We start from the raw sequence: 21702 nt of genomic DNA, 5'->3' as shown, positions 1-21702 counted from the left end.
GATATTTTTTCTCATTCGTATTAAATTAGTTATTTGTTCAGGAAAAAGCAATAGACTACAAGAGAGTAGAGTTAGTGGAGTTTCGGTATGTTTGTATTAGTCGCATCGTCTTGGTGTCTGTGTGTGTGCCTTCGTGATATGCGCGTGTGCGTATGCGTGTGTGTATGATGTTTCTGTGTGTGATCTCCTCACCCCTTGTGGTAGATACAGAGGCACGGCAGACGCGCGATTGTGTCTCCGGCGCTCAGTTCCTCCAGGCAAATGACACACTCCCCCTTCGAGTCGCTCAACACGTCCTCTGAACACACACGAGTAGGATTATTATTTACTTAGTATCAACACTGGGCTCTGTCTGTATGTATGTACACGGGTCGTATCTCGTACCGTTGTAGGACAATCTCGGTCGTGTCAGACACATGACGAGATGACACTCGATGTCGTCTGGCAACACGAACTTGCTGCACACGGGACATTTGATTCCTGGAACATAAAGACAGACACGCTCAGCAAACAGTAAGGATCGGTTACAAACAAAACAACGAGACGTAACGACCAACTCCTAGTCCTTCATTCAAAGCTACAGAGCTTGTCCCATTCACATCGCAATTATTTATAATCAATACGAGGTATTCGTTAATTTTCAGATTCAATAGGAAAATAAGTATTAATTACTGTCCAATATATGTTGAAGTTTACACATATCTTGAACATCACCTGTCAGCAACATCTCAGTTTGGAGTTGTTAACGTCCAGTAACTGGGTGTCGTTGAAATGCGAAGAAATTTTTCTTTTAGCTTCAATGATTAATTAATGTGGCGGTGTCAAAGAAAAATCAACTCCTGTTGGTTGTTAAGTGTTCAAGTATTTTTGATTAATAATGTATACTTAGTTACCCTTTTTGCGAAAAAGTATTTTTATAACATTACCCTCTACGTCCACGCTGTATACAATATTATATTCATAACTCAGACGTCAAAGAAAACTCACTTCTTTGTAAAAAAAACCTAAAGTAATTCAAACGTTTCAGTAATGAATAGTCATTTTCCGTTCAACTTCAAAAGAGAGACATTTCCATTTCATTATTCTATTTTTGTCTAATTCAATGGTACAGTTAGGTTAAAAAAAGATACAAAAGGCTAATGGAAAAGGAACTTAGACGGTATATGGTACCACCCCCTCGAGGAGGTAGGTATACTTTTGGGTGGTAGGAGTTGATGGAAAAAGGAAGGCAGAACAAATAGGTACATGTATTAAATGTTGTCACTCCGACAAAATTTCTTCGAGTCTCACAATTTATCGTATATAAATTATCAGAAAGTGTACGGTATGTTTGTCTTTATTGTTCCGTGTTAGCGAATGAATATTATGGCATCCTCGAGCTGCCACTGTGATATCACGACTTATTGATTTGGAGAGTATTATTTTGTGTTAAGTATAATCATTTTGGGTAAAGTTTCGTGTGTAATATAAAACATGCTTAGCATCATCAGCGGTAAGTTAGTAGTGACATGTCGCGTCACGTCCAACTATCGACCGATCGGATGTCGGCTATTATGTAATCGATACCACCGTCCCTAGCGTCTCCGTCACCACCGTCACCACTGTCTGCGGATAGAGCACACAAGTACGAAGACTCGTGAAAAGAAATAACGGCACGTGTGTAACGTCACCGCTGCCTTATCATATAAACGACCCTGTCGGATTATAACATACCCCGCCGGGTTTTTGTGGGACAAAACCAATCTCCATGAAAAACGTATCAAGAGCGACTGAGTGTCGCCACAACACGCTATGTTGCTGTAATAATGGGTGAACTCTTCGTCTTCACTTGTTTTAAGCTGGAAGTATGTCCGGCTCGTCACAGACACATCTCTCAATACCTCCTCGATAAAGACACTCTAAATTTATTAATCTATATGTGGAGGTTGTGTGTCGTTTGGCGCAAACGTTAAGACTTTGTGAACTTATGACTATTGATATTAAATACAAATACATCATAGATAAGATATCGGTGTGATTTTTAAACCTTTCAGACGTTATAACATAACACTGGGAGTGTTTAAATGTATATAATTAAAGTGTATCTCACACATATGTCGCGTCTTACATGAACGCGATATTCCGGAAGTCACAAGTCACAGTTTCAAATTCTCTTCACATCCATTAGATGTTAATGCTACAGCATTCATTTTAATTTTAATCAATCAAATCAACAGTTTTCAATGACATCTTCATGGTTCAAATCTATCGATTTTTGTGGATTTGCAAAAGTATGTTTTAAAAAGTTTAAATCTTTTGTAAAACAATCAAAATATAAAATGCATAAATATAAATTTTACGACATTCCATCAGAACGACTCCGAGCTGTTGCTCTAAAATATTCATCAAATTCAAATAACGCTCTGAAACAAATAGAATTAAGACAGAGGCGAAAATAAAACAGAATGTTGATCGAAACACATCTAACTGTGTAATTGTTATCGTGCGGTTTAAAGATATCTTCATCATTGACAAAGAAAATATATTCCAGACCTTTACGAGTAACTATGAATTTGAAGAAACTTACTCCCGACATTTAAGATGACACTGAGGTGAGTGACCTTCAATTGATCTTAATGTAACAACATTTGTATTCGTAACATATATTTCATTTACAAATCTATTTCCTAAACACTCAAACAATATTTCTACTTCATATATATTGAAACAACAACATAACGAGCCTATTAAATGAAGTTATAAAACTATATTTTGCAATCTACCTTCAATGCATCGCAAATATAAAACTATTGCATAATACATTGAAGTGAAGTGTTGCCAGGGGCAGCAATATCACAGACTACGAGGATGGTTATACTGAAAGACTGATGTTAGAGTTGAGTACAAAGAGATAAGCTTCTTAGTCCATAGAGCCGCTGATACTCTACAAATTGGTCAGAAATAAATCTCGCTGGAGCAATCCCTCCCTATTTCCTTCTCCCAGTGACAAAGCTAGTAATGAACTTTCTCGATGTTGGATTCAGTGAACCAGTTCTAAAGTTAAATCTTCGGCTGCACCGTTGGCTATTCATCACAATTTATATAAAACGTTTCGGTTTCTTAAATGATATTTAAAATTTTTGATAACAATTGAATAATTCCGTCGGTGAGCCTCGGCTTTATTCAAAACTTAACCTATTTCTAGGCCTCATAAAAAATTCCACTTTAATCTTTGAGGTTGATTCGAACAAAAATAAATGTTAAAAGTGTCTGGACATTATAAAAAAAGAGTATAATTACTTCAAACGGGATATCAAACAATATATTGATATATATATATGTGTATGAAGGCGTTACAGCGTCGTATCGTGTAAAATTTAGGGAAAGAAATCATAAAAAACAATACCATTAGTATCACGAAGAAAACGAGCCGACATAAACTGATTATGTTCACAAAAGCTGATAACAACACGTTAGACGGAACATAAAAAAGTTATAATAATTAAAAATGTTTACGACAATTTCGTTTTAACATCGTGTCATTAACGACTACTCGGCAATATAAGTGGCGAATGAGAGGTCATCGCGGAGGAGGACCTATAAAAGGTCGCAGTGTACACAAAAATGCTACGCGTTACAGCAATATTGAACTAATCATAATAATATTCTTTATTGCATTAATTCAGAACTTGCGATATCTAAATATGTTGGGGAGCATTATGTAAACCTATAGGTACAGTTATAGATTGCTGGTAGTCGTGGGTCTGTGTTGGCTGCTGCAGCTTGGTTCGTCCAACATAGACTGTCGGACATCCTGCCGCAGGTGCAGAGAGAACTTGGAGGACCCTGAGCTGTTGGAGGTGTACTGCGCCATGTGTGACGAGTGTAAGGAGCGTAGGCGGGAATGGGTCCAGGGCGGGCCGAATATACGACTAAGGAAAGACGAGCAGGATGAGAGCGAACAATACGATCACCAGGAGCAACAGGAAACTCGTAGCACTCAAGGTAAGTTATCCACTACTCCTGTTGTTATAGTATCTTTAGAAAAAACAAACTACATGATCGGTCAATCTTGTCTCGTATCTACACTACGCTGCCTACCGAAATGTTAAAATTCGTAATCATCTCTAATTTGTAATCGACTAAAAAAAGGGGTTGTAGGTCGAAACAGGGAGTGAAATAAATGTAAAGCAATGAGGGAAAAGCGTTAGAGCTCTCGCCTTATCAATTCATCCGACGGAAATGATATTAACTATAATAGATCCCATCTGCTTTGAAAGTTCTTACCAATCAGAGAAGTATCACAGTAGACATAATCCGTTAAGTGCCTTCCAACACTGACGTATTAATTACTTTGAAGATACTTAAGTCAGCTGTTTAAAGGGATATTAATTAACATTACGGCATAAAGTGCGAGTGAGGATACGACGTACAGCATCAGTACATAAATAAATAACTTGAGTGAGTCTACACTAAAACTCTTTTAAATACCTCAGATTTCAAGCAAAAAGGCTTCTTTAATTGTTCATAGAATTTTCAGCGTTTCACTCAAATTAATGACGGTCAATTCAACCATATTCTAGACGATTGCCTCCCTTTGTGTGAGGACGAGTGTGAGCCGACTCCTGCGATGCTGACGGGCGAGCCGGAGACGACCACGACGACCACTACCACGACCACCACAACCCGGCGGCCCTGCGTCACCAGGCCCCGGTGCCCGAAGCCTTGCCTCATGCCCATGATGCCGTTCATGCCGATGTGCTCAATGTGCAACATGAACCAAATGACCACTCCTCATCATGAGAACGTCGACCAGCCAAGCACGGGCTCTATGTACTTATATCTGGGTATACCAAAGAATCTTACAAACGAAATAAAGTTGGACCACGATGGAGTCCCAGTCTAACGTTAATAAATTTCCTCTGTTTAAATGCGTACGGTTTTCTCATTTACACTGCTGTATATAATCGGCACAGTATTCGCCGCGATCGATCACGTCTGTACGAACGTGACTATAGTAATTGCTATTTTCAAACATTAACATTTTAAAACGTAAGCAAATTCAAGTAAAAAACATTGACTTCATTAAAACAGGGGCGGATGTGACCTTCGGCTTACTATAAATGGTATTTTGTTATATTTTCCTTTATGGGTTTATAACTTACGGGACGTATTAGGTTTTAAAATTATTATTATTTTTATTTAAGGCGCTTTTAAATCCTAATGAAGAGTAATTAAAGGTTGATCATGATGTCTTATACATACGTAGTTAGTTCATAATCCGTTATGTTTTTCCTCATGACTCAATATCTTATAAGAAAAATATCGTGACTTCACCTTAAATTGATTTATACTAATAACAACATACACGAGAGCCGTCCATATATTAATAGTTCTGTTTGTTTGTTTGTGTGCGGGTTCCAATATAAAGTATGACGTACATACTGTGGAGAGGTTAACGACACGCCTGAATACTTTTGGCTTTTATTTGTCACTTTTCGTATTTCAGTCAAGTGATATTTCCGACTCACTAGAAAAGAGGAGATAGGGAATAAGATCATGTGTAGTCATTTTTATTGCCAAAATGAATAATTAAAGTGTTTTACATTTAAGACAATACACAGATACAATTGAAATGATACAGAATAGAAAATTGAATTGATACATTCATTTATTATGAAATTATTTGATGAAAAATATTAATGTTCAAAATAGTTTTATTTTCGCGCCAGCAAAGGAGGTATAAATTAACTATTATACTTTATAAATAACATATAACAATTGGTAAACTTGTATGTCTGTATTGTATCGATAAAAAGCTTATTCCACAAGTGTTCGTAAGTCAGCGCCACACGGTAATGAGGTTACGGGACGCCCTTTAAGTATCAAGAGCTTATTTAATCTAAAAATCCGCGAATATGCGCGCCTGGTGCTAGACTGTAAGGGAGTAAGTCAGTCACTCGTTACGTGATGGGAGAAGCAATGGCTAATTATAACACCGATATGGTGCCCTGGTACATTTGCCTTGGAAGCCTTTGTATGGAGTCAAGGTGAATACCTTCCATTAACTGCATTCGACGTCTTTATAACATTTATAAAAAAATATTGCCAGATTTTATTAATATGAAATGAGTTCACGTCTAAACTATAATATGAGAGTACTTTCTGATTTAAATTAACTCTTTCATATTCAAATATTCCATTCAACTTCTTTGGCTTTGCGGTTGTTTAGAGAAAAATCCTACTAACTTAAGAACGTTTTTATGAGAAGAGTTTTAAATTTCCTCATTTTTATAATTGCAATGACCGCGTCGCAGTAATTAGTTTTGTTAGGAATCAATTATTTTGTGTACAACAATGTTCTCATTTAAATTGCTTTACATTTTACATTTCGAGACCTTGTCGTTCATAGAGAAACTATTATAAAACTCTATTATATGATTACAAGGATGATGGTCGATTGTCCTTATCGTCTTCCCAGTGAACATTAGCTGCAAGGAGTCCATGAAACGTAAATATTACCGTAGAGTATCCTCCTCGGCGGGCGGTGGTGCTGCGGCCCGTAGGCGGAGTCGGGTTCCGCGTCCGGCACGCAGGTCCCTATGATGATGCCCATAGTCACCATACATAACACACACTACGTCCGCTCCGACGAAACACGCATCACAACACCAGCGTACGTCCGCTACGACTCCTCACCACCGACTGCCACCCGTGGCCGAGTCATGGCACTGTCACTGTGGCCGTAACGGGTGACGTCACGCCGGGTCAGCCCTCAGTCTAACGAACTACACAACTAGGGTAATGAGCTACACATGTCGACGTGGCACAGACCAAAATAATGTACATGGAAGTCGCATCTCGGCTCACACCGGGATTCGTTTGCTATGAATGCGAGTGCTGCGACCGCTCGTGTTTAATTTGGAGCTGAAATCGAACGAATGACCTGATTCCGAGTTTAGTTGAAGGTTTATAAATTGTAAATTTAATCCGAACGCATGAATAGCGCTGGAACTGTTCGCTCATTAAGAGGAACGCTTTGAAATGTTGCTATAAAGAACTCTCGCTCAGGAACAAACACTGAGCATAATAGCAATGAATATTGTGAAACTAAATAAACTTATTCAGTTTGTGAGGAGAAGATCTTTTAATGGGATTCGATACAAACGTCATCAGTGTTGTTTTTTCTAGTTCCAGAGCATCGCATAACAAAATAGACACCTTTCTCAGTTACAACATCATACATCTGAAACAAAAGTCAAATGTTTGCACGGCGTTAACATTGAAACGGAAATCAGTAAAAAATAATGTAAATTAAGTTGGTAGGGGTGTTTGGTTGAGTGTTGTTGTGTCGTCATTTGTGAACGTCATTCGCGTGCCGCAAATCTTTCCACTTCCACTACAATTACTGACCGGAGGCTGTCTGCCCTTGGCTGGTTACTACTGGTGAACTCAAATGCAATAAATATTATTATAATGAACACAGAACACGGCATGCAGACTAGACTAGGTCACACAACATAGTTCCGACATATTTCTATAATTGTATTACAATAAGTTTTAGAAACAAAAGTCACACGAGTATCAAATATCATAACAGTTTTATTATAAATCAATGTGACGAGATCGAGAATAGTAAAATAAATTTGTCGTGTTTAATTGAACTTGGCATGGAACGGAGTGGCAAAATATTATTAAGATGAAACATCAAAGCGCATGAAGAGTGAAGAATGAGGAGCACAACACAAACAATATGACAGACACACGGCCATATTAAGGCTATCAGTATAAAGTGCGACGAGCAGCACACATTACACAAACGTGACATGGGAAACTCTTCTCTGACACTCACACAGAGAGCACAGAATCCCGCGAAGTTTACAATATGACACGGATGCTGGGATGATTGTGTATCGAACAAAGAAGAATTAGGGAGCTTAATCTAACAGGAGTAGAATGTCGCTTGTTGGAAGTTGTACGAGATTACTTTCTGTTTATTGCACTTGGGTAGGTCGAATAAAATCAAAAAAAGATTTTGAGATAACAAAATTTCCCACAACACAAGATTTTTAGTATATGATATATATAAGATATAATATGATATAAGACTAACATTTAAAATGTTGTGACACTCTGAAGAGGTAATTACAACATTATGTTAATTCAACAACAAAAAGAATCCGCGGAGCTTTAATATTACGATAGAGGAAAAAATGATTTACATTTAGAACAAGAAAAAATACAACTTCATTATATTGTGTTCGTGTTTAAAATAATGTTGGGGACAAACTGCAATCAGTTTCTTCCATATTAGATGGAAATCTGCTCTAGGGCTTTCTATTATCCACTAGACACACGAGAGGCTGGCCGTCACCCATCTATGACGTCACGGACAGATCGTAATAGCACATAATCTTCTATGATGACAAGCCACTCATATCCTACACTATAATTTTGTTACATCGACTACTTCGTTATGTATACTTTGTTAAAAACGCAACATTTTTATTACTTGTAAGCAAGGTCTCCAGTAATCATAGGTATGTGTGTTGCGACGTCCGTGAGGCTCATTCATTATCCCTCATCACACTAACATACGAGTATTAAAGATTGATGACGTCACGGTGACAAGTCAGAGACGGAAAACAGACGTGTTCCCGGTCGCTGGATAAATATGAAAAAGAAAACAAAAGTTGGTATTGAGGAAACGATTAGATTATGACACCAAGACCTACAGTGTGGCGAAGGACATGCGGGAGGTTGGGAATGCCGAGGACGAGGCTCGTTAGACAACATCAATGCTACCTTTGTGAGTTTCACTAGCAGTTAATTATCCAAGTTAACACAACTCAGCCGTCAATAACGACACAGGCACACAGTGTTCCCTATAACACATAACGCTCCCTAATACGAGTTGTATGGACTTAAGAACATCATTGCTGCAACAATAATTGGGTCATAGATATTGTACTACTGTTGGAGGACGTGACGGCGAGATTTAGCGACGTCATCGAGATGTGTAATTTAAGAAGTCAAGGTAAGTCGTTGTTATGAAAAATAATTAATTAAAATTAAGGACATCACCTATGTGATATTAGAAATATATGATATTGTATTAACATGTGAAAGTGTAAGGCTTTTCAGTTTAACGAATACGTTGAGAGCTGGCTTCTGGGTCCTGGAATGTTGTCAAACTTCACAAAGTAGGAGCGGAGCGGTGTAACAAAGAAAGATCACATAACGGGTAATGTAATAAGTTTGGAAAATTCAGTTTAATAACACGTCTCATGTAATTACTTTAAATATTAGATATTTAATTTTCACCGGTTTATATAAAACATCTATTTGATACTTCACAGGTAATTGAATTACAAATATTACACAAACATATAAAAGACACGATTAAGAGAGGCCAACATTAAAAAGGCTCTATTCATCTTGGGGTCGAGTAGAACTAGAACTGACAGTATTAAGACAAAGTCATTGAATATAATGCGATCGTAATCTCTGTCAGCTGAGGCAATTTAATATGTGTGTGTGTGTGTATAGAGAGGGCGAGCGGCTGACTTCAGGCAACAGAACATGTATCGAATCCGTGTCGAGGCTACTCCTCCACCGATGGACCAATTAACCCACTGCTTTTATCGATACACTTTATTTGAAACACATTGATCACAACACTATTGAGCGATTCGCACAAAGAAGACCAACGTCTCACGGACGGACGTATTAAGAAACGAATATAATATACAGGGACGAGGGAGACGGACAGACATAAGTACGTTTTAAGTTCTTTAACAGTAATTTATATATATCTACTATATATAAAACATTACAGTGATTGTCAAATTAAATTGAGCGACCTCCCGACGAATGACTGACGAAATTTTTAAATAACAAAGAACCGACTCATCTCGTCTCGCGTACTAACAACGAATTTATATCGGAACGGGAATAAAATGTTTAGATACCGAAATGTTACAACACTGAAAACTATTCATAGTATAACAAGCGTTCGACCACGGACGTACACACGTACGGTGTGTCGGTCCGCAGGTCATGTTTGTACTAGAATCGATTCATTATAATACTCCCGCACCCGGCCGTACTTCAATCCATTACCCTAATTTAATTCGTACGAACACCTTCACAGTCAATTCGATCGCCGGCTACAGAGACACTTGAAGATTTAAACATTCTATTCTTCCGCCACAGCTGGGGTCTTCTTCTATATTTTATTTTAGTACCGAGGCCCCGCGGAACCCTAACAGTATCCGTAGCACGGGTGTCGTAGCCGGTGGCCGTAGACCGTCTACGGCCTACGACCGTCCGCTCCCGGGACGCGTAGCAGACTGAGGCGGGCAGCTCGGCTGACATCGGGGATACGAGCACACACAGACGCACACACACCACGGACACGGTGCAGTTGAGATACAACATAAGCACACATATATACAGCGTTTAAACCTTCCAAATGTATTAGTGGTTTCTGTATAAGAGTCGTTTACATTAAATACGGAGCGAGGCGACAGAACGCACTAACAATTATTTAGGCTTTATGGAATCGCGAGGAATTTCCGAAGCGATCATTATCTACGAAAGCCTCTCACTGAAGCCGTTGAACGCCTTAACGTACTAATAGGAAGGCTTCGAGGGATGTCGTCGTCATGATGGGAGCACGCTCACAACCTTTACAGGGCCGCACTGACATGAACGGATGGAACCTTTGAATTTGTAACATTTATATCAAGTGTTAATTATATTTACGTATAATTCTATGTTACCCTTTTATAATTACTTGTTAAATAAGCAAACATTAGAACGTAAAGTGAAACGTAAGATATGTAGAGTCGTCACAGTTAACCCTCTCATTGGATCAGAAATTTTCACACGAGATTCCGAAGGTCGTATCAGTTGTAATAAATAAAATATGAAGAAAATAACTTTATTGTAAATGACACAAAAATATTCCTTTTGGTTAGTTAAAGTAAAAAAAACCGCTTATATGAATTGTTAGTGTTCAATATCTCAATAAATTTTTCGTTTGTTAAGAATATAGGAAATAGAATTAGGATTAAGGGTCACGGAGCACAGCTAGTGCATTAGCGTGACAGATATTGTGTAGTTCTCAGTTATGTCTGAGAGATTTTTTGAGGGACATCTCGTGATTGATGATGAGATGATTTGAATTTATAACAAGTGTCTTACTGTACTGAATACAAATATTTTTGTGAAATAATTAATAATAAAATTTACTATATTGAAAGTACTCTTCGTGTAGACTTTTTGTAAACAAACCCCGCTTTCGATAACACTCACAGATGATAGTTTTTTGTTAATTCTTGTATTGGTTTTCTCTTTTCCCGTTGTCGTCACTATAATAGATCGTGTTATAATGGATCTGAGATGGATCGTATCTGAAGATGGCTCTGAATGTCTTTTACAAAGAAGCTTTTTCTTGGAGATTAGGACGGATAATTGGGTAAAATTATTATTAATCAATACAAATACTTTGTATTAATCAAAATTGGATGTGATTGATATTGGCCATATAATTGTATTGTCCAATACATGACAACAGTCGGACCTTGAACCCGGGCCACGCTCCTATATTCAAACAATAATTAGAGCCAGCAAGTTAATATATATGTCCCCTGAGAAACGAGGCCGGCTCTTAATTAGATTTACGCGGTACAGATTTCAATTTAATACTATGATGACGGATATCCGATATTTAAACGTAAGCGAGGTCGTTTCTGTTAAATCAAAGTGTGTGACGTCACACACGCGATCCTCTCCACCAGCTTCTGCTATCACAATATTGTATTGAAAATCTAATATAAATATCTCAATTATTTACATTTTAGCAGCTCTGTTGCCGGTTGTCTTTGGATCTCGAGCTGTAATCTATTCCCATTAGAAAGCATCACGCAACCTCATGACGAGCGACGTCCCTCTGTAGCGGCTAAATAGTTAATGTTAGGGATTGTTTCTATGACAAGAACAGATCCCAAACTCAGACCTAAACCACTAACATATTGAATGCTGGTTTCACTTATCAAGTTCGTGAGGCGCCGTACGTGTTTCGCTCCACACGTCCGAACTCCTCCGAGCGCTTAACTGATACATAAATCACGTTGTTCAAATGTTTCAGTTTTACTAACAGCACTGAATGTTACAAACCAACAGTGACCGGGGAACTACGGACGGACAGACATAACCGCCGACTGCTGGCTCCTCAGATCTTTCCATAATCCTTCCAGCGAATGTTATGATTAGTACATCTATTATAAATCTGTCCTCAATATAATATGGAGTAGTTCTTATAGACTGTCAGTAAAAATATATAAAAAGACGAAACCTCTCAGCATTCCATGGATTCACCGTGCCGGTGCCGGGTGCATTGCGTTGCAGGGAGAGGAGCTTCAACAGTGCCTGGGACTTGCGACCCAGGTGTAGGTTTAAGGGGAATTACTAATATAATACGTATAAATACAAAGTATAAACACAAGACAAGATTTTTAGTATCTGTGGTATCTTGTAGTTTTATGAACAATTCATATTTTTTTTATATATTGTAACAGACATCTATGAAGTGAAAAATAATCTAAATTCTTTATCGTTTAAAGTATAACCTATACAGCATCACGTCTCTGAGAGGGAAACGTTATTTCGTAGAGAAATCACTTACTGCGTATTAAGATCAAGCGAGTCTTACAGATTACAATTACCTGAAAAGATATAGAAACGTCAGTATTAATAATATTTAATAGAGATGTACACTTAACTATATTTATATATCACATACTTTGTATTTTTAGTACGAACGAAGTAGCCACGGTTTCATTATTTCTACGAACTTAATTAACTTCAAATTAAACGCCTCTTTTTTTATCCTTCGTCACGGCCAAAGGAAAAGTCGATTCGTCATTTGAATTGCGTAATTTTTTTGCTAATTAATAAAAACCAACAAAGGCTCTGTGAACTATTGTTGGAATGTCCCCAAATATATCATGCAATAAACATGTTTATACCACAGAATATAATGTTATATTTAAAATACCTATTATGGTAACTGATACCATTCCGCTGTAATTACAATATTGTATTTTTTACAACGAATAATACAAGGGTTTTATTCGTTTCGTCCGTAGTGGTCCTGCCTGCCACTACAAAATCTTTTGTCTGTTACTATACTACGTGTGGTCGCAGTTTGCTTCACATCAAGAACAAAATCACTCGATGAGGTTTAATGTTTCTCGAAGAAACAATATAAATACAAATAATAATATATAATGAATATTGAAAATTATTATAATATAAAGTCAAGTTGTCAATCTCCGGAATAAACATATTCTTTCATACATTAAACATCAAAAGCCGCGTTCGTGTTTATTTAATACATTAAGAAAAAAAAATCCTCATCTCTTCTCACGTAGATTTAATTCAAATCAATATTGAGTAAAGATAAATCAAAGTAAGGTGAGGTAAAATATACAAAAGTAAAAACGATACGCAGTACAGACAACTCAATTATCCCGAAGACGATAACGAATGGAACAGAATAGTAATCAGAATAGATTGAGACTGGAGAAGAGAGGAATTATATTTAAGAGGAATTTAATTATAAAAGTGACCGACTTTAAAGATATAAACGTGTTGAGTAATAAACTGAGACACAAGAAAGTTACAAACATACAAGTGGAAATGATCGGGTCCTCGCTTGTGTATGTCTTTTCATATTAATAGTGATTACAACAAAACCGTCTGCAGATCGTCAACGCCACATTAAAAATACATTAAAATATTGTACGACATCTCTTAACGAATAACATTAGCCAGTCAAACCCAGTAACAATATTAATATAACGAAGTCGTTAGGAACTACTGTCAAGACACAAAGCGATTCCACTGTGGAGTAACGTTAACTTAATGTCTCTGAATGCATTGTTTCAGTGCAGAGCTAGCCGCGCCACCCGGCGTCGCCCGTGATCGATACGTCTCGCCGAGGAGACCCGGCGGCGGCCGCTTCACATTTTAAAAATCGACCGGAAGTAAGAAATACCGGTACACAGACAGCCGGATATGAACCGCATCTTTGACGAGGTAGGGTGGAGATTGTTTCCTGTGTGACGCACAACACAACGCTTCCTGCATACAATGATACACTTCTTGCAGTACCGTGGACGGTTTCTATAAGGAACTTAACGTTTCGGTTATAGCTTATACAAACAGGAGGACGTGACGCTAACAACGGGTTCCGCAGATACGACTAACTGTAGATATGACGACACCGTTTAACACATAACGGACAACCTTTCAGGCGCTGCCTTTACCCGTGACCTGGTTATTGTGTTATGGAAATTTTTTAAATAAATATTTTTCATTTGAAATGTTTCGCTCAATAGCAAGTATTCCTGCGAACGAAAAATGTAGAATTGTTCTAAATAGATTCAATAGATAGATTAAATAATTCTTATTTATTTCAGATGAGTTATTTGTAAGATATATTTTCAAAGTTGTTTTAATATATTGTTAATTAAAAATATATATTTTTTTTGGTTTTTTTTTATGTAAATGGAGTACTTTCCACAGCAGCGATGTACACATCTTTAAATTATATATTAAAATAAATTATCTTAAGACACCTTTGGCTACGACAGTTCATGCTTGTAGATACAAAAGGTGATTTATCCTCCGACAGCCCGCCTGACACTATTATAAACGTTTACAATATTATTACCGTCTAAATCCTGACTAGCAAGAAGTCTCCTAGTTAAGGTCTAGACAGAACAGAGTTAGTTTTGCTAATGATACACTGTCATTCATAGCGACATAGGTGTGAAATGAAGTCTCCGCATCAAATCAGGATATAACGCTACATGTTAACTTCAATCAGACCAACCGATTGTGGCAGTCAGCGTTGTAACTGAATGTTTTCTGATTACAATTTGCGTTTCTATAACACACTAAGTGCTTTAGCCCGAGTAAACAGCGCAAAGACATACACACAGCTGTAAGTATTGAGGCGTCACGAGTTTAACGGCAGATAATTAAAGTGGATCCATTTTATTATCGCAATAAAAAATCGGGGAGATTATAAAACAGTGTTTTACTTTATATCACGATGACGGAAGTACTGATTTAATTAATTACATTCGTTACTGTTGTTTGATACGATTTATAGGAAAAATTGATAAGATAAAAGGCACGACTGACGGCTGCCGGGGTTTGAATATTCTTTATATAAAGCCATGATACGTTAAAGAAAAAACTAGTATATAAAGAAAATATTTCATATTGCTATAACGACTACATGCCAGCGACGAAGACATTACTTCTGATGAAGATACGGGGACAACCTCAACCACTGGCCGTCACAATGAACATTAAGATCTAAAAGACAATATGAAACCAGCTCCGCATATAAGACAATCAAATAAAATCCATCCATCTGTGTGTACAGAGATTGTTGTGAATAATGTATGAGATGTGTTTAAAAAACGTTCGTAATTTTAGTATTGAATAATTCAATTGATAATTTGGGATTCGACAGACTTCTAACTTAAAGATATTTTAACCTTTAGCGGACGAAGACTTCCAATAACAAGGCCATTTATATTGCCACACATGTTTCGTATATTTGTCACCTTTTTTGAATAGGTATCGTATCTTATAATATGAGTAATTTAGTAATTATTCTATATTATTTATTATTTCTATACATAATATGACACGGATCGAGCCCTTTTTGTAAATGTATATGTTAAAGTGTAGAGAGAGAGAGATAGATGAAGTTTCATTTTGTTATTATATAAAGTAAAGGAAAGTTTAGATCCGATCGGACGAGGTCAGTTAGTTAGTTTTATAATAAGAGATTATTATCTTTAAAGTTCTCACTAAAACCTCACTGAAATGCAAATATTATTGAATATTCTTAGGATCTTCGTCGAAAAATAAGTCTTAAAAAAACATAAGGAACACAATATAGCTATATATAGTTGAATAACAAATTTTGAACGAATCTAACAAGAGTTAAAACAATACGCGGTCTCCAAACGCCAGTAGTAATACATGTGTGTTTAGAATATTATGCTGAGGATGATTTGTCTGTAATCAAACCACGTCTCGGACCGGAGAACTGATAAGAAGCAAGTGTTTATACGATAATAGAATATGTCTGCACTTCATTACAACTGTGAAGGTCAATAACATTATAACTTTTAAATGTAGTATTATCAATAAAGTAGAGTCGAGTGCTCTGGGTGAGTTCTGGATGAGTTCTTACGAAGGTAGGTAGTAAATATATTAGTGTCATATAGTCTGTAGAACATAAATACATACACTGTAAAAACTAAACTGCTATTTGTGTTAAATTTATATATCTTGAACTAAAATTAAAGTTACTCTTTAAAAAATGTATGTAGAGCATAGTCGAGGGAAAGATCTAGTTTAATCTTATCATTATAAATAAATTTAATACCAACTAGTCCTGTATAAATTATAGAGTAAAGGGTTCTCAAACCTTTGTTAAATTACATTAAACAATAGGAAATAGGATCTGTGTAAAACTCATGTCCACTGTACATATGTGCTATAGTAATTAGAACATAATAAATATATTCAACTCATTATCCTAAAATATACATCGAGTTATTAACAAAATGCGAACTTGGGTGGGCGGACGTCGGGTCGGAGGTTGCGTCAGGTCAGAAGCCGTAACAGCCGTAACTTAATAGAATAGTTCATAAAACATACGTCGATGTATAAATACTATGACTATTGTTTTCAAAATAAACGACACGCGTTATCTTTATATTCTTGTAATCAATTACAATGTAATCTATGTATGCAAGCAAATTATCAGTTTCCTTAATTCCAGTTAAAACAGACGTAAACAATATGTTTAATTTTATTTCAATTATGGTTCTGATATTAATAAATTCTAAATAGAAGAGGTTAAAGAAACACTACTAAGAAAAAAAGCAAAGCAGCCAATATCTTCAACTAAAACAATTAATAACAAATGTCGTTTATGATATAACTACAGCAATATTAATCATCAATTAACGGGAAATCAGATAAAAATCAAAGCTGCATGTTGTCTTATCAAAATACATCAAATAGAGATAATGAACGAAAACCACGGAAATGTAAATAACAGCGAGTAGTGTCAGTAGCAGCGAGTGCGGGCAGCGAGTCGTCGTAACAAACGTTACTTTAAATAATTAATAAACATTTCATCCATAAAGCATGAGGCACGCAGCACCGACTGCAGGAAACGCTCAGTTATCTTCTTGTATTCTGAAGTTTGAATTAAATTTAAAACGTTTTCTTGAACACCCGTGAGATGTTCTGACACACTCCACACACTCAAACAAATGTATCCCCCCGGAGCCGCTCGCGATATGTACTTGTCACATGACAAATAAGTTCATGAGTCACGCTTACGACTATTTAGACATATATTCAACTTTGCGTCATATTATAATATTGAACACCTTTTTGAATGTCGGTGAAGTACACCGGCCGTCTGAACCCTGAAGGCGGTTCTCGTGGACAAATGATATCATTAAGATTAATCAGGTAGTCGGCATCACGAACGATGTTCGGTGACAATTATTTGAAGTGGATCTTATGTGCTGGCGGTACTTCCACGAACGAGTCGAGATGCTCTCAGACAATACTCCGTGAACTGGTCGATTTAAAATATATTGAAACGACAAGAATTGCATCTAGACCGCTATAGACCGCTGTATTGAAAATTCTAAAATGTGAACTCGGGAGAATAACGCGCACTCGGTGACTTGAAATAATATCACAAGAGAAGACAAAAAAATATATTTAAGAACTAGATCGCTCTCCGTATTAAAATATTCATATTCTACACATTTATGACTGATCGAGACCGATTATTCAAGACGTCACAAATCAATCAACAAGCGTTGTTTTTTCATGTGATCGTCTTTATCTGTCCGGAGCGTCATTTATTTTAATGCACTACTTCATAAAGGCGTCTCAAACAACGATATTGTGATTCGAAAATGAAAGTTACTTAATTTCATATTTGGTTAACTTAAAGTCTATGTAGTAAGGTCAGTATATTTATTGTTCTTTATCAATGTTATGATTAATTTCGTTTCGCGTTATGCTCCGGAACACAATATATTATGCTCCGTGTTGTTTCTTGCCGTCAAGGTTACATTGAATTTTGTTGTTGTTGTAATAAACCCTTAAACAAGCTACACCTACCTCATATGACCAAAATAAAATATACGTATTGCTGACATTAATAATATCAGGAAAAAAATATATACTAAATTTATAAAATTAAAATCTCAATATATGTAAAGTTAATTACAATTTTTATTTATATTCAATATTAATTCTCCGTTAATACAACTTTCTATTTAAAACCAATTTAATTAAATGTTGTTACTTTTTATTAAATACAACTCAAAATGTATATTTCCAGAACACTTATATAGGACCGACGAAGGCCAGCCAGCTGGTTGATCAATAAGACCGGGGAAGTCGCACTGCACATGGCTTGCACTTTCTCTTTTAAAAACTAATAACTGTTTACAATAAGGTAATATATAATACTCGTAAATACTTAACTCAAACCATAAAAATATTCTGATTTATTTGAATTAATTGTTATACTCATTTGGCACATTGACTGGCTCCATAAAATAAAGCCCGCCAGCCAACCAGCCAGTCAGCCAGCCAGCCGTTTGTGCCAAATAATATTAAATCCGAAGAAAACAAACTTACGGAATAGTTAAGGAATTTGCTGAATTTACTTTATATACGGTTAACATGAGAAAAATCTATTTTTAATATTTTTATCTGCACACTCACGATATCTTTGAGAGGTTGAAAAAAATTCCTATTGAACCAAGTGAAGATAATAAATGCTTGTTATTAAAAATATACATATAAAAATAACTGAGAATAAATAAAAGTGGGACAAAATTAACGTCTACTTTGCAAGTGATAAAAACTTTACGATATTATTTATTATTTTAATATAAGAACATTTATTTACGAAACGACAATCTCCTGTATATTTTACCTACATTCAATTAAAGCAAGCTTAAACAAGAGTATACATTGCGTTTAGAATAGAATCCAGTTCAATATTAAATAGAGTGTCCGGGGAGGACGCGTGTCTGATACTGATACTATACCTCATACGTCGCCAGTTCGATTCCTGCTCGTGAAAATGACTTGTCATATACTAATTATACATACTTTATATATAATAAAAAAAAATCCTGTTCTCTCTGCACGAAAAATACTCTTATATTTGCCTTTCCCTCTAATAAAAACAAATGTGGTCTAAGATTGAGTCTTATTTTCATAGAATATAAAAAGTTAATGGACGTAGAAATAAACCAATTAGGTAAACTATTATTATAACTGAACCAAACGCTTTCATTACACTTATCGTTATTAAGTAGTGTGTATTCAATATATAAAATAATACATAATATTAATTCATTCTCTAACGACACCAGCGAAGTCAGTGTAAACATTTGTATAGAGAATTACATTTCTAAGGAAACATAATACAATCTGAGTAATATAAAAATTATAGCGGGATGTGTATATCTTAATAGTCATTATAATTACAAGAGTCTTAGCAGGAGTATCATTAAGTTATAATGATCGCCGTGCATGCGATGTTGTTATGAAGAAAAACAAGTACGACGCCGGACAGTGAATATAAGTTTATTATATATTGAATAAGGCTACGATGAGGGAGAGCTTCCATGGTAGGTTTCATCCATAACATGATATATCTGAATTGAAATAGGAAATTCGCCAACACCAACGGTGTCGGAACTCGCAACCTTCCGCATATCTTCATCTCTAATCTTATATTTTATATTTGAATTTCAAATCAAGTATCAGCTCAAAATTGTTTATATCTGTATTGGATCTCAATGAAAGATTTTTGTATAGAAAAAATAGGTGAAGTAAGGTTTTTAAACAGCATAATATGACCTCCTGGTGACAGTGTGTTAAGATGAACGATGAGACTATAATGTTAACGAGGAAATCGTAACGCTGCACAATGAACTGAGACTCGGTCAGTACACTTATAATGAAGAGCGGTATTAAAATATTTATAATAGAAGATGTACAATAATATAATGTGTTACTGAGTACAGAGTGAGAGTATTAATAATTTTATGATTCACATCCCTGTTAACACGACACAGACTGATGTGGGCAGTGTTACCTGACTAACCACAACATGAAGGTAACTTTAAAATTTATGTAAATAGCATTGTTCTTGGAGTTTATTTATTACAAAACAGATAACTTAAAATATTTACATTTTTATATTAAACGTTATCATTTGAGACTCGACATACCAAATGCGTATCATTTATAAAGAAACAAATATTTTTTCGAGTAAAATTTTATATAATAAATATTTAAATTATCACATATATATATATACTATAGAAGTGAATAGTATGAAAGCAACTACGTAGTAATGTCATAAATTTATATATTATGAAAAATAAACAAGAATATCAAATAAAAAACTATAGGCATTTATTATTATCAGTTCAACGACCCGTACCTTACTCTGACCCAAAAACACAATCAACAGAGCGATAATGAAAACTATCGTGTGAATTTTGCAAATTTACCTGAAAACAAATAAAAATAATGTATATATAAAAATGTTATTTGTGCTTATTACGTCACTATATCCAGAATCAAGTTACATTGAATGTGTTTCAACTGTCTAATGGAAACCCCGGGCGTGGCGCCGGCTTCTCTGCCCGGGGAGTCTGCGGGTCATACCCGGACAAATCGACACCCTGATAAAATAGGACAGAGATTGACCGGGATCACAGCAAATAATAATGAATCGGTTATAAGGAAGTCATAAAGCAATTACAGAAATTGTATTGGAAACTCGATCGAATAATATATTTATAATTTACCAAATATGATTTCAGTTAAATACGAGAATTTATATGTGAAATTGTTATAATAGGGTCGTCTCCTTTAATAGAATAGCTTCACAGTGAGAGCGAGTCGTGTGACCACGGTCAGCGACATAATATAATAATGAAGATAATCACGACTACAGACCAACTCACACAGAACGAGTCAAACACAACCAACAAATAACTTGATCGAATAGAACTAATATGATATCAGTAAAATCTACATAGTAAACTGTACGGTAGAAAACTATTTGTCGTATAGTTAACACACTAACTGGACCCAATGTAATTACTGGCATTCATCAGTCAGTCGAAGCCCACTCATCTTATACACATTTATTTTATTTTAAAGGAGACGAAACATTTTACATTAATAATATAAACAATCAGGACACTCTTGAATATTGATGTCTGATCCGCAGAGATAGAAATATCTAGAGATTATCAAACGGAATTAAGATAGTTTTAGCAATATTAAACGTACAGTAATATTAATTTATTCATAGAACGTGTTTTACTAATATATTTTTAGAGCTGCGACTACGTTTTCTAACACATTTGTCAATTCCAAACGGAGGTATGAAAACACTTTTCTATATTTAGAAGTCGTTCGACACGAATAGCTTTTAGGAATTATTATAAGTTATTAAAACCTTATTCTGTAAATACCTAAACTTTAAGTTTATATAATAGTATTAATAAATTATCTAATTGGCTGATGTTTCCGATGTCGGTCCGTCTGTCC

The 21702-nt window shown here is 35.7% G+C and overlaps 2 protein-coding genes across 2 annotated transcripts in view; one reads left to right on the top strand and one right to left on the bottom strand.

Annotated features, from left to right (window-relative positions):
• LOC116772775 (E3 ubiquitin-protein ligase ZNRF1) overlaps window positions 1-21702 on the bottom strand; it is a 49332-nt gene that overhangs the window by 747 nt on the left and 26883 nt on the right. Inside the window, exons 2-3 of the mRNA XM_032665075.2 lie at window positions 385-480; window positions 193-298 (exon numbers count right to left, since the gene is read on the bottom strand). Of these exons, the coding sequence (XP_032520966.1) occupies window positions 193-298; window positions 385-480 (202 nt within the window). The remainder of the gene's footprint in view (window positions 1-192; window positions 299-384; window positions 481-21702) is intronic.
• Window positions 2354-4912, top strand: LOC133319108 (uncharacterized). Its single transcript, XM_061522324.1, has 3 exons — window positions 2354-2591; window positions 3719-3984; window positions 4563-4912. Exons 1-3 carry the CDS (start codon window positions 2581-2583, stop codon window positions 4883-4885), a joined length of 600 nt encoding a protein of 199 aa, XP_061378308.1. The 5' UTR covers window positions 2354-2580; the 3' UTR covers window positions 4886-4912.

This window comes from Danaus plexippus, chromosome 12 (genome assembly GCF_018135715.1).
Source record: "Danaus plexippus chromosome 12, MEX_DaPlex, whole genome shotgun sequence".
NCBI lineage: Eukaryota > Metazoa > Arthropoda > Insecta > Lepidoptera > Nymphalidae > Danaus > Danaus plexippus.
This window is presented reverse-complemented; position numbering and strand designations above follow the sequence as displayed.

What these genes read in the sequence shown, in the direction of transcription:
- LOC133319108 (XM_061522324.1), top strand. An exon ending in GGAAACTCGTAGCACTCAAG is followed by an intron (nt 3,985 to 4,562) that starts GTAAGTTATCCA and finishes ACCATATTCTAG; the next exon opens with ACGATTGCCTCCCTTTGTGT.